Raw genomic sequence first — 14,049 nt, 5'->3', positions numbered from 1 at the left:
CTCTCTGAACCTCAGTTGCTTCATGTGATAATTGGGAGTAATAATAGTGCTGGCTTCTTAGGAGAGTTGTGGCAATACAGTGAAGTGATGCCTGTGAAGCCTGCCCAGTGCCAGCACAGGGTAGACAGGCAGGACCTGTTGGCTGCCTTGACTCTTGCCCTTTGCTTGTTCCTTCCTTGTTCCCTGGTCCACCTGAAGCCTCTGATTGCTTTCTTACCAGGCTCTTTAATGTGAGCTGGTGGCAACAGCTCTCTGACCCAGGGAGTGGGTCTCTGCTTGCACACCCGAGTTCTGTCACTAGTGAATTTCACCTGAGTGTTGCTTGAGCTTCAGTTTCCCCACCTGTAAAATAGGTTTAGTGCCACCTGACTGACCAGCATTGAGTTGTACAGAAGAGCTTGGGAATGTGATCAGAATGAAAGGCATGTCAGAAGTCGGCACTAGGGTCCTTCCCAGAGGCTTCAATCATTCATTCTCTCAGCACACGTTCATAAGCAACAGCTTTCTGTCTAGCCTTCCTGGGCTCCCAGGGTCAGGGACGGGCAGCCCATGGCTCCCAGGTGTGCATAGTCCACGGGTCAGACTTTCGGCCTGTGCTAACTGTGGACAGGGCTTTGAACTGGTTCATTTCAAACCCCTGCTGAGAATTTGCATTTCCGCCCCAGATACACTGAATCAGAATCTAAATTTAGCAAGATCCCCAGTGATTCTTATGTATAGCTTCCTGGGAACCTGTTAGAAATGTAGGTTCTCAGCAGGGGTTCAAACCTGAGAACTGGTCAGTGGGTGGCTCATTCTCCTCCATCAAGCACTCTTCCCATCAGTGATGTCCCTTCATGAAAAGAAGAGTTTCAGGTTCTTGGTAAGACATTCAGAGCTCTTCCTGGTCCAACCCTTGCTGTCCCCACCCCATCATTGGCCAGCTGTTGATCCCGAGACAAGGGCCAGAGCTGTTGCTCCCAGACCCAGCCTCTGTCCCTCCATCACATCTGCAGGCAGCAGAATTCTCCCCTCCCATTTTTGCAGGCTCTAAATCCTATTCTGTTAAGTCTCAGGTCAGTTTTATTCAAGAAGACTTTGACAAAAGTTCAATACTGCATCCTAGTTCCAAGGTGGAAAAAGACATGCCCAAAATGTGGATCTGATTAAGTCCTCCTTCCTCAGATTGATCATAGTAGCTGATCCAAATAAACTTAGTCTGGAGTTGTGGAAAAGGTCTAAGAGTTTGGAGACATCTGGTCTGTTCTGAGGAGATGGCTTTACTTTTCAAGGCCGTATAGTCTCCCCATCTGTAAAATACAGCAGTATTGGAGTGGACCCTGGTGGTGCCGATGGAGCAGAAGAAACCCGACCATTGACCTTTGGGATCCTAAATAAGGCCTGGGGCATCACCGGTTTTGGGGGCAAAAGAAAGTGTTGTCCTTATCCTTGTAATGTGGTCTCAGAGACCACGAGTAGAACCTGTGAAATAGGGAATCATTTCCAGGCCCAGATGATTCCTGTGGAGTTTACTAAAAAGCCCCCCAGCATCAGGTGGACACTTGAGACTATGTTGGCATCTCCTGCCTGGAGGGTAGAGGGGGTTAGAAGCTGGCAAAATGGTCACGAAAATAGAAAGTGGAAGGAGGAAGCAGGCAGTCCCATTGCGGGGAGAGTAATTGGGGGTATGTAGTAAGGTGTATATAAGTTTTTACGTGAGCGACTGACTTGATTTGTAAACTTTCACTTAAAGCACAATAAAAATTAAACAAACAAACAAACAAAAAAAAAAAAACCTAGCATCAGGTGGGAGTCATGAGGGCCACTTCTAGCCCTCAGAGGAGCTCAGATTGTTATTGTTAGTTGCCATTGACTCATGGCAACCCATGTACGACAGAGTGAAATACTGTCAGATCCTGTGCTATCTTCAGAAACATTGGTATGTTCAAGTCCGTTGTTGCAGACACTGTGTATTTTGAGTGCCTTCCAACCTGGGGGGCTCATCTTCCAGCACTATATCAGACAGTATTCTGTTGTGATCCATAGGGTTTTCATTGGCTAATTTTCAGAAGTAAATGGCTAGACCTTTCTCCCTAGTCTGTCCTAATCTGGAATTTCCACTGAAACCTGTCCACCATGAAGGACCATACTGGTGTTTGAAATACCAGTGGCATAGCTTCCAGCATCATAGCAACATGCGAGCCACCCCAGTACAACAGACTGGCAGATGGGTGGTGGAGCTCAGGTTACACACACACCCGTTGCTGTCGTCGCGTCAGTTCTGTCTCATAGCGACCCAGTAGGGCAGTAGAACTGTTCCATAGGGTTTCCAAGGAGCACCTGGTGGTTTTGAATTGCCAGCCTTTTTGGTTAGCAGCCAAACTCTTAACCACTGCGCCACCAGGGCTCTGGAGCTCAGGTTAGGACAGGTTATGTGTTGTGGGCCAGATGGGGCAGTTCCCTGTGAGTGGGATAATAAGGAAGGCATACTCAAAGAAGGAGGGTCTTCTTGAAGGATCCCATTAGGCAGGGAGGATCCTAAGCCACAGTTGTATTGAAGAGCAGCTACCCTTTGGTGGGGCCGGCTCCTGGCACTGGACTACGTACTTGACATCCGTTTTCTCACAGTCCTTTGAGGCAGGTGGAACAGGTGAGTTTCAGAGGAACCCACAGGCCATGCTGCTGGCCCACGAGTAGGGGCTCTTCCAGTAGTGCCACAGACCTGCCCCTCAAATTTCTGTTGAGGCTCGGCAGGTGTTGGTCACTCAGCACGTGTGACCATGGACAGCCTCTCCAAACCTGTTTCTTCTAGCGTCCCATCCTATTGCTTCACCTTGGATAAGGAGGGAAAAAGAGCTCTTGGCCATTCCCTGAGCTTCTCAGGGAGGAAGCAGTGTAAGGACCCCCCTCCCAGTTCGCCAGGTACTGCAGAACTAAAAGGGAAAGCTTGGGCCAGTATTGCTGATCCCTGTTCAGCCCTCTTCTGCTCATGGACAATTGGTGTTGAATTATGGACATTTGGGATGGTGGCTTCCAGAGCCCTGTATTTCCCTTTGTAATTGCATATGATGAACCATGACTTTGGAATTGTCTGTCGGGGCGTGACTGGGTAGGGCAGGAAGGCTATGCACGCACTTGTGTCTGGAGAGCTTAAAGTAGAGCAGGAATTCTCTGGGTACATGAAGCAATGCCTTTTTAATATGCACCTCATCTCCACTATGTTGTCGGGATTAACAGTGGAGCCTGAGCGTTGGAGAAATGGTGATGTGGAGGCAGGCAGGCAGGAGTGAGCTGCCTCTTTGCAGCGCTATCCATTTTCAGAGCAAAAGGCAATCTTTTGGCAGGGGAAGAGGATTTGGTTCCCCTGGCAAGGCAGGTGTCCTTGCCCTGTGTTCCAAGGGACTGGTGTGGTTCTGGGTCCTGAGCCCATCTCTGCCTACCCACTTCCTCCAGCGCTGGTCTCTTCTGCAATGAGTAGAATCAGGGAGGGAGAAGTGTGCTGTCTGGATCCTGGCCAGCAACCCACACGGCTGGGAACGGGCATTGGAAACCCTCACCTGGGTCATTGGATTCCAGCTTCTTTGTCAGCATAAAAGAGGGCTGGAGTGTGGTTTAGTGGAGAAGTGGGGTAGGATGGAAGGAGACAAGAATCTAGTGGGTTTTCTTACTGTAGGGGTAGTCAGCAAGAGATGGGAATTAGCACCCCTAGACAGCTATGAACTCACTGTTTGCCAGCAACCAGTCTTCATTTCTAACTTGAACGAGGACATAGAAACACCTTTGGGAAGGAGAGGAATGCATTAGAGATTTCCAAGACACACATTTAAGGGTCAAGTTCCCACAGTCAATGCCTCCAGTCCTTGGCCTGGTGGATCTAGCCTGTGGTCACCATCTTGGGTCATGAGGCCCTCTGGTGCAATGTCCACTCCTGCCTCTGTGCTGCACAGATGCTGTTCTCTGCTCACAATCCCCTTCCCCTTGTTCTCTGGCAGGGGAAACCTGTTCATCCTTTAAGGTTCTGGTTGTGCAATGGCGGCCCCCTCACTCCCCAGTGCCTTTGGTACCTGCCTGCATTGTGGTGTTGCTGTAGTATTAGTTACACCTTGACCATTCCAACCAGCCTGTGACTCTTAGGAGGGGCGGGGGTGGAGGACAAAGAGTACTGCTGATTTGTGTGGCTCCAGTGCTTAGCACATACTTGGCCCAGGGTGTTGGTACCCCGTGGTTGGATGCATAGCCAGCTAGAGGGTTCTGCCTAGTCATTCTGGGTACTAATGCTTTTTCCTGCACTCAAGAAAAGAGTACTCCATTGTGTGGAGACATGCACACCCACAGACACACATCCACACACAGGATCTCAAGAAGGGAGGCCTCCAGGAGTTTAGCAGCTGGAGGTGAAGTTACGTGTCTTAGCTCTTGCCTCCATCCCAACCACAGCCATTCTAGGTCCAGCCCTTTCCTGGCTGAAATGACCCCACAGGAAAAGGTTGAAGAGTTTGAACCTGCTCTAAGAGCTCAGGACTAAGAATCAAGGTCCCCAAATGTTTTTGCTGGCAGTGAGGGAAGAACTGGCTCTCCAGCACTGTGGCAAGAATGGAATTGTTAAGATTGTCAGCAAGGAGTACTCTGGGGCCTGCTGGACATGAATGCTGGTTATTGTGTTATGAAAAAGATCTTTTGTTCAAGACCAATGGCCAAGAAAACCGGGGGCTCAGAGATTGGTGACATTCCTAAGGTTACACGGATTTTGGTGGGAGACCTGGAATTCAAGTTTGCTGACACCTGGTGTGGTGCTGATGAACCCTGGTGGCTCAGCGGTTACAGCGCAGTTTGAACTCACTAGCCACCTGGAGGGAGAAAGGTGTGGCAGTCTGCTTCCGTTAAGATCACAGCCTTGGAAATCCTAGGGGGGCAGTTCTACTCTGTCCTGAAGGGTGTCTGTGAGTCAGAATCAACTCAACAACAAGCGGTTTGTTTGGTTTGGTTTGGCTTGGTCTGGCACTTATTCTGGCTGCCCTCAATTGGATAAATCTTGGCCCTGTTAATAGCTTAATGGACTTCAGTTTTCCTATTTTATAAAATGGGGTTAATTTTTGTTTCATCTATCTCTTAGGACAGGTGTGAGTTTAAAATCAGATGGATATAAACTCCGAAACCAAACCCATAAACCAAACCTGCCTCCGCCAAGTCAATTTCTACTCATAGTGACCCTATAGGACAGAGTAGAACTGCCCCTTAGGGTTTCCAAGGAGCGCCTGGTGGATTCAAACTGCTAAGCTTTTGGTTAGCAGCCAAGCTCTTAACCACTACACCACCAGGGCTCCAGATAGTACTACTTACTGTTTTGTTTCTTTCTTGAGAATTACAGACCTCAATTTTCTTTCCTTTTTCAGTCTTGAGAGCCATCGTCTAGCTCAGGAATCAGAAAACTTTTTCTGTAGAGGGCCAGCCAGATAGCAAATATTTTAGTCTTTGTGGGCCATATGGTCTCTGTTACAGCTACTCATTTCTGCTGTTGTAGAGTGAAAGCAGCTGTGGACGACAGTATGCAAACAGTTGAGTGTGGCTGTGTTCCAATAAAACTTTATTTACAGAAACAGGTGGCAGGCCAGAGTTGGTCTGCAGGCTGTAGTCTGCCAGTCCCTGCTCTAGCTCACCTTGGCGGCCATGCTCTTGTGCCACAACTGACCCTGGTCTTCAATCCAGGGGTGCAGTTTGGTGCGGGGGGACGAACTTGGACCTTGGAGGCAGGTTAAACCTGAGACAGGTGAGCACACATCCCCGAGGCTCAGTCTTCCCGTGTGTATAATGCCATAGTCACAGCCAGAGCATGGAGGAGGCAGCAAGCAGTGTGTACAGGAACTCTGTATTAGATCTGGAAAATACGACAAGTATTTCCTTCTTTTGTTTTGAAGCTGTTGCATGCTGATGCTGCACCTCTGCAGGGAAAGTATGCCTGGTGTGCAGACATTCTCTGAGTGCCTCCTGTGGGTGTCTTGGTGGGCATGGGGCCATCCTGGGAAGCCAGATTCACAACTGTCAGTCTGTCCAGTGCTGCCCCGGCTCCTCGGAAGGAAGGGTGGTCAGATGGGGCCTTTGCTCAGATGGAAATCAGCGAACCTTTTGCTGATCTTTGCACAGAGTGGATATCAGTGGCTGTGAGGATTCTTGCTGTTTGTGCAGAGGTGACCCCAGAGGGGAGGAGACATTATGTACATTCCTGCTCCCTCTGTGTGATGACTCACCCGTCATTCCCAGAATGATGGGCCCTCACTTGCCAGACCTCTCCCTGGCAGGCCACAGGACCCCTCACCCGGTGCCCATGGAGGTCACAATTGTTGAGGGCTCACCTTTCAGGCAGCCAGGATCCTCGCCTGGCTGTGAGCCCTCTGGGGGCAGCGCCCAAGCCTGGGTGGGTACTCTGCAGATGGTGTGGCCCTAACGCTCCTCCTGTTGGTTCCCATGTCATTGAAGGAACCACTTCCATGTGGCCCAGCTCAGCCCCGAGGACCTGCTGTGCGTAGGTGTGCCAGGCCCTGCACTGGGTGCACAGGCTGATGGTTCCTTTCTACCCTTGACTTGGGATGTCCAGCTCCAACTCTCCCCCATACACGCACACACACACTGCTTCCTCCGCAAGGGGACAGATTGAAGCAAGATAGGAGGGCATCTCTCCAAGCTACGGCCGAGTTCATTCCCATGGGTCAAAATAAGGAAGTAACTTTTCCTCTGATGAGCTGCATTTTAAAGTGGCTCCTTCTGCTCTGTCACCCCCTGGGTGGTCAGCTCCCACTGCAGGGAGGGAGGGTGGAGGCAGACAGCATTGACTGATGGGCTGTCAGTGGCACATGAGTACACCTTGGCCCTCTCCCCAGAATGGGCTTACGGTGTTTTCCATCTGCATTTGTGTCCAAGGACTAAATTGGATTGTCTGTCGTATGCCTTTTGCCATGTGTATAATTAATGTAATTTTATATTCACTCAATTAAGACGACATGCCCAACAGGCGGATTACACAGGCCACCGGTAGTGCAGTTCCTTCCGTCTCCCGCTGCTGGTCGATAAAGCTACTCCTCAGCCTCACCACAGCAGTGGCCCCCGTTTTTAGGAGGGACAGGGATGTGTGGAGTGTTTTATCTCTTAGTAACCTAAAGCTCCAAGCTCACGTTCCCTGAAGGCCTTCTGAGAAGGAGAAAAGCAGATTTGGCCTCAGTGGGTGCTGGGAGACGCTCAGCTTGCCGCTGGTAATGACGTTGCTTTCTCTTGGGGTGGCACTTGGCAGTTAAAGGACCCTTATAGCTTTTTGGACCCTGTGAGTATACACTGAACTGCCTACCCCACTTTACAGATGAGCAATCTGAAGCCAGCATTGTGAAGCCAGGTCTCCAACCCTAGTGCTTTTGGGTTTCAAAACCAATGCTCTGGCCACTGGCCATACCCTGTCCTCCTTCACCCTCTCTCCCAGACATGCCTGTGAATCCCCAAAGCCTGGGAATTAAGTCTCGGCTCTGTTTCTCTGCGAGTCCATGGTTTCCAGACAGGGAAGGCAGTTTCGAATAATGTGGGATGGTGCTTGGTAAAGGAGCAGAGAGTTTCTGGGAATATGAAAATAGCACATAGTTTTTATTACTTTTCTGCTTAAAAAAAAAAAAAAATCAAAGCAGATTTAATTTTTTATCTGGTTTTTAATTTTAAGGAGTTATCCTCCCACAGTCTTTTAGCTCAGAGGACCAGCTTGGTTAACCTGTTAGTACCAACTTTGTTTCCCGGTTTCTTGAACCCAGAGGTGTTAGATGTGCCTACTCAGGGACTTGTTAGATGTGACTCTGAACTGTGGCGTGTGGTCTGCCTGCTGGCTGAGTCACGTTCACTCTGTCTGGGCCCTGCCTGGTGGACATGTAGGACTGGACAGGCAGTAGTTACTCCCCTAGAGGAGCCCACAGTCTGGTGGGAGATACCACCTCACGTAACAGGACCCAGAACTGAGGTCAGAAGAGGAACCTTCCACATTCAGACAGCACTTGACTGGGTAGAGAGGAAAGGCTTCATGAAGAAGGGAAGCAGGGTGTTTCAATAGGCTGAGGGCATTCCCGGCAGAGGGAGCATGAGCAAAGGCTATGAGGCTGAAAAGTCAAGCTCCCACTTTCCTGGGAAATGGAAAGTCAGTGACTATTGAGGCATGAAAGCCCATGGAAGATGGGAACCTTCTGTGTGCCTGGTCACACCCCTATAATATTTATAGAATGATCTCTGTTTTACTTACAAGAAAACCAAGCTGAGGGCAATTAGGACATTGGTCTCACAGCTCGTACTGGAGGAGAGCTAGGGTTCAAACTCGGGTCTGTGTAACTCCCATACTTTTTCTATAATGCCACAGGACTGTCTCTCAGAGGATGGGTTTGGGTGAAGTATGGGGACTTGACCCAAAACATAACCGGGAAGGGTAGGTGGGTCCTGCTGACGTTCTGAAATGCTTTTCCTCAGAGACCTTTAATTGGTTGTGCTGGGGGAGTGCTCTGTTCCCCAACCACGTTGATGCTGGTAAAGGCTTTTCCACTAAACTCTGTGTCCAGACTTCAGAGTTTTAGTGAAATGCCCAGCGTTTGCCTTGATCACACCCACAGCATTGCCTCCTGGGCCCTGCCTAAGTGGCTCTCAGAAGCTGCTAGATGTAACACTACCCAATGGTGAAATTACAGGAAAAAGAATAAAAAGGAAGTGCGGGGGTTATGTATCTCCGGTCAGAGAGCTTGGGAAGGGCTGAGAGGGAATGGCAAGCCCATTAGCAGGGCCTGGGGGCAGAGTGAAGGCCCGGAGAGGAAGTGGCTGTATTTCCTGCCTCATTTTCCCATATTTAGTGGCTGCTGCCCCTAAGCAGGGATGTCACTGTGCTGGGCTCTCTCCCCAGGCTCAGATTCTCCTCCCTGCCACCCTGTGAAGGGCAGTGACCAGGAAAGAGTTCTGAACAGTCAGGGGCCCAAGTTCTCATCCCAGCTCCCTTTTTGCTCATTAAGGGACCTCACCTACATCTTATGACCACTCTGGGCCTCAGTTTGCCTGTCTGGAAAGTATGATCAAGGTAGGCCGTGCCGGTTTAAGCAGACAGTAGAACCTGTCTGCCACTGTGTCCTCATCATTCTCCCCAAGTAGGCTTAGAGCTCCCGAGGCCAGGACGTGGCTGATGCATCTCCGTGCCCTGGCATGGTGCCACTGGACACACAAGAGGCCAGCATCAAGGACACTCCTGGGTAGATGAGATGTACCCACAAGTTCTTCAGCCTCTAGCATCCGTTCCTGCTTGTGCCTCACCTTTTGTGCCTTGGCACATGCCACGGAGGCGCCTACTCGCTGGCTTGTAGAAGGGTGGGGTAGACCCCCTGGGCTCTAGAATTAGACCTGGCTTTGAGTTCTGGCTCCACCACCTAAAACCACAACCTTGGACCAGTGGCTTCACCTTTCTGAGCCTCAGTTCGTCCACTGCGAAATTACTGTGAAGAGTCAAGGATTGAGTGAACTGTTGCAGGTAAAGGCCATGTCAAGTCTGCGGGCTATATCGCCTTGTTATTATTACTGTAATTGTCCCCATTTCATGGATGAGAAAACAATCTTGGAGCCAGGATTCAAACCCAGTTCTTTCCAAAATCCATTTTCTTAACAAAATAGACATGACTGGGGACATGATGTGACGAAGAGAACCCTGTGCTGGAGTTAGGAGGCATGCATGGCTAAGCCACCTACTTTGTCTGTGGTCTTGGACAGGTTACTCTTCTTCTCTGTGAATGAGCATGTTGGAGGGAAGGATGGCAGATCTGTCAGAGTCACTAGAGAAGCAGGTGCCCCCTGGGGCAGGTGCTGCTCTCTTTAAGCTTCCAGAAAGGGGCACCTGGCTACCCTGGTCTAGCCCAACATCTGTGTTCCTCATCTGTGGCATGCCAGGAGGCTTAATTAGGCAGCACCTGGACAGAAAGCCTCTCAGGTCCTTGCGGGGTATGTGCTAAACGGAGCTGGGCACAGAGGTTCTCCCAGCCGAGCAGGCTTCCAGACACACTTATTTTGTATTCTTCAAAAACTTTCAGCAAGTGGAAGCCACGAAGGCCCCACAGGGGAGTTGTCCTGCGTGGGATAACTGATGAGTGTTTTCAACTTTGCCTTTCTTGACCACTTGCATCCCTCCATGGACTTCTCTGCCAGATCTGTTCAGAGGCTGGAAGACAAGGGGAGGAAGTGACTTGGACAAGAGAGAAGCCTCCATCCCAACAAAGGTTAAATAAATCCCCAAATAGGGGCCTTTTTTGGTCTGGCTCAGTGTAGCCTTTGGCCCAAGTGGGTAAGGGGGTTGAAAAGCCATGAAGTCTGTTTTCTCCAGACCTGCATTAAGAAGACCACTTTTTGGTGGCCTAATAAAACACTGGGCAGCAGAGGCCATGCTTCCTCGTGGAGGTGGGCAGCCCATCTGTCTTCTCTGCAGAAGCCAATGTTTCCCCCAAACACAGGGATGCACCCTCTGCTCCTGAGAACGTACCAGGCTGAGCAAGATCCCCCTGTGATATTACATACCCTGTTAGGGACCCAGCCCAGGCACAGAGGGTACAGTCCACAGACAGGCACCACAGCCACACCAGCCCTGTCCTCAGTGTGTCTGCCATCACCACTCTACCTGGAGCTCTCTGTGGAGCTGAGTGGAAGTGGCAGAGATGCTGCAGACGGAGTCTGGGGTGGATGGGGTGACCATTGGAGAAATGGTAAGTTTTGGGCTCAGCATGAGAAAAGCTTTCTAATCACAGAGTTCCCATTAGTGCTGGGGGGGTAGGGTGGGGCGGAGGGGGGGTCTGTGAGTAGAGCCTGGTTCCTGAGCAGCACCTGGCTAGGGTGGGAGAGGAGCTTTGTGCTGGGGAGGTGGGTACTGGGCTTGATCTTCACCTGCATCGGGATTGTGGTAGGGATTTCTCTCTGGATACTAGCTGGCCTGCCAGGTATTTCTCTCTGGGTACCACCAGCTGGCCTGGGCTCCCAGTCTCCAGGGCAGAGGGGAGACTCTGGGCTGCTGTTCCCTCCCCAGATTTCACAGCCTCTTCCCACTTCGCCCCACAAGCAAAGCCTCACTGTCCAGCCTCACCCCTGCCACCCCTGGTCCTCTGCTCATCGGGAGGTTTGGTCTTAAGTCAGCCACACTGAGAGCAGGCTGTGCCACATCCACTCAGTGACCAGTCCCTCGGGTCTGACAGGTGACAGGAAAGTGCAGAGGTAAGCCACACACCCCAGCTCTGCATTCTGAACCTCCCAGGAGGAGTCCTGCACCCAAGCTGTGCTAATGTGCAGGGCCAGGAGGCAGCTCGGGACAACAGGCAGAGCTGCCCAGACCTGGGTTTGAATATTGGCCCTTGATAACAGTGCTGCCGCCGATTGAGGCCGCGCCGTGTGTCAGACACCCCTGGGTCCTTTACTTACATTTTCTCTGATATAAAATGGAGCCCCTCTGATGAGGGGGTACAGAGGTGTGAGTGGCTTGCCCAGAGCCCCACACTCACTCACGCTGAGGGAGAAGCGCTCAGTGCTGTGAGGAAGGGTTGTGAGTCGAGGCAGGAGGAGCTTCCTTCTTGCCAAGAGCTGAGGAGTTATGGAGCCCACGAATGCCTGTTGCCCCTTCTTGGCAACTGGACCTCACCCTTGAGCACTTCTCCCCTGCTCTTTTTATTTTCCCTTTTTTGGGGGGTTGGCTTCAAATTATCTTATTTTGTTTACATTACACCCAAGTTTTGTGGTACAAAAGACTTGCAGGTGCAAATATGTCCCGCCTTCATTAACTTCCCCTCCCTTTTTAATTTATGTGATTTCAATTTTCCTTCCCTGTACTGTTAATTAGGGGACCCTCTAATCAGTGCCATTATCACAGTGGTATTCATGTTTAGGAAAGCCGCTAAACAAATGCTTGCAAAATTGCTAAATGGCTAATTAATGTCTGTTAATTAAGAAAATTGCTCATGGTAACAAACCATGCCGTTGCTGGCAGCCGCTAGAAAGACACACACTTGTTGAAATTAGTAGCGTGGCAGGTAGGGGAACATCTGCTCCGCGTGGCTTTCCGGAAGCGAGCAGCCTCTCTCTGGTCCAAGAAACTCACAGGCCCATCTTCAGTGCCCCCCTCGGGTTCCTTTTCAGGCCCCGCGTCTTTCTCTACACACCTCTCCTGGGCGCCACCATCGGCACAGTCCCCGTCCACCTGCCGCCATCACCCCAACCTAGGCTGTGTTTCCTGAGCAGCAGGAGGCTCGCTCCCTGGCTTCAACAGAGAAGACTGAGGAAGGAAACCCTACCTAGTCAGGATTCTCTCTCCCTCTCTTTTCTAATTTAGCCACACCCATACCTAGTGCATGTTTTGAATATTTCTTAAAAGAAACTCGCAGGGATAACAGCACAGTCATGGACAGAGAAGCTGGGGTGTGTCACCCAGCTGTACAAGTGTCCAGCTCCATGATGGCGAGGGGTGGGCAGGAAGTTGTGCCCACACCAGGACGCTTCGCGTTCTGGCTGTGGCTCACAGTAGGAAGTGCATTTGACGTTGCGACCCAGAATGCACACGTGTGTGTGTATATTTACAGATGAAACAAAGGTTAACGAAAAGTATCTGTCTTAAAACACAAAGTTCTGGTTTTTTTTTTTTTAATTCTGTTTTGGGTTTTTAAAAAATGGTGGTTGCAGCCCACTAAATTGATTTCATGGCCCACTGATGGGTTGTAGCCCACAGTTTGACCGACCATGTGGTTTAAGTGAATTCATCTGCCTGTCTCTTCTAGGGGGAGTAGAGGGCAGGGTAGTCCACAGCTTTGGGGGTTGGCTGGGAACAGTGGGTGCAATGGTGGATGCATTACTGTCTGCAGTGGGAAACCTAACCCCACCACCTACCTGCCCACAGATGGGAGCTTCCACCCCTGTTCTCTGAACCTCTGCATACATCCCTGTCTCTGCTGGAGCTGTGGGGGTGGGCCTTGGACCCATTGGGCTTCTTGTCCTGCTTCTGCCACGTACCAGTTGTGTGGCCAAGGCCAAGTTCCTTCATCCCTTAAGACTCAGATTCCTCATCTTTAGAATAGAATGAAAAAACCCTACTTCATTGGGCTGTTTTGAAGTGTAGGCAAATTAATGGCCCATCACCTGGCACTTAGTGGGCGTTCAGTAACTGTCTGTTCCTGTCTTTCCCCCATTTGTTCAATCTCTGGTGCCATTTCGTTCCTCTGGCCCTGTTCTCTTTCATCCATCAGTGCCCTCGGGGAAGCCTATCCTGGCTCCCATCTCTCTGTAGAGTCATTGCTTGGGCCTCTCACTCACCTGGCTGAATCCTGCCTGGTGTTATCTGCAGCCTCATGTCTGTCCCCCCAGACTGTGAGCTCATTGAGGGCAGGGCCTGACCTGGTCCTTCCCACATGCTCTGTGAATGTCGGTTATGCCTCCACCTTGAGTACTTGGCAGAGTGGGTCAGATGGCATCCATAGCACCCCATTTCTGGGTGTCACTGCAGTCTCTCTTAGCCTGTCCTAGCCAACGTATTTAACATGGCAAACGCTGTTCAAATGGTCGACTGTGTCTGGGACTTTACTCTGTGTGGTTTGACAAAGGTGCTTGATTTTATTTTTTATTCTTTTCAATCCCATGTGAATGTATTGATCAGCTTCTCTCCCTCCGGCTCCTCGTTTTACACTGTTGAGCCAGCGACCCAAGCAGCAGCTCCACCACCCCACCGCCAACCAGAGCCCACCCCCTGCACGCCCGCCGCCCACCCTTCGTTTTGGTTTTATTTTTGTTCTTTTAAGCTTCTCCTGCGCTTCTCCATGTGCTGTGATCTATAACCTGCCTCTACTGTCTGGCCTCACAGGGTCCTCCGGGGTCACAGCCCTCGCCGCACGCACAGCCTCCACCTCACAATCCTAGCAGCATGATGGGACCCCACAGTCAGGTAAACGAGCTGTGGCTCGCCCTCCCGCCGGCTGGCCAGGGGGCGCGGGGTGCGGAGGAAAGAGAGAGCCAGCAGAGGAAAAACAAAAATCAAAATGTGCTCTAGCCATTGCCTTCAAG

At 50.8% G+C, this 14,049-nt stretch overlaps 1 protein-coding gene across 7 annotated transcripts in view; it reads left to right on the top strand.

Moving 5' to 3' along the window:
* The window catches only part of SSBP3 (single stranded DNA binding protein 3), a 180,045-nt gene that overhangs the window by 138,605 nt on the left and 27,391 nt on the right, over positions 1-14,049 (top strand). For 3 of the 7 annotated variants that reach the window (XM_064282008.1, XM_064282009.1, XM_064282011.1), the window contains exon 6: positions 13,850-13,930. The exons of the other annotated variants lie outside the window; for them this stretch is intronic. In XM_064282008.1, coding sequence (XP_064138078.1) covers positions 13,850-13,930 — 81 coding nt within the window. The remainder of the gene's footprint in view (positions 1-13,849; positions 13,931-14,049) is intronic. 7 annotated transcript variants of the gene reach the window in all.

This window comes from Loxodonta africana, chromosome 3, assembly GCF_030014295.1.
Source record: "Loxodonta africana isolate mLoxAfr1 chromosome 3, mLoxAfr1.hap2, whole genome shotgun sequence".
NCBI lineage: Eukaryota > Metazoa > Chordata > Mammalia > Proboscidea > Elephantidae > Loxodonta > Loxodonta africana.
This window is presented reverse-complemented; position numbering and strand designations above follow the sequence as displayed.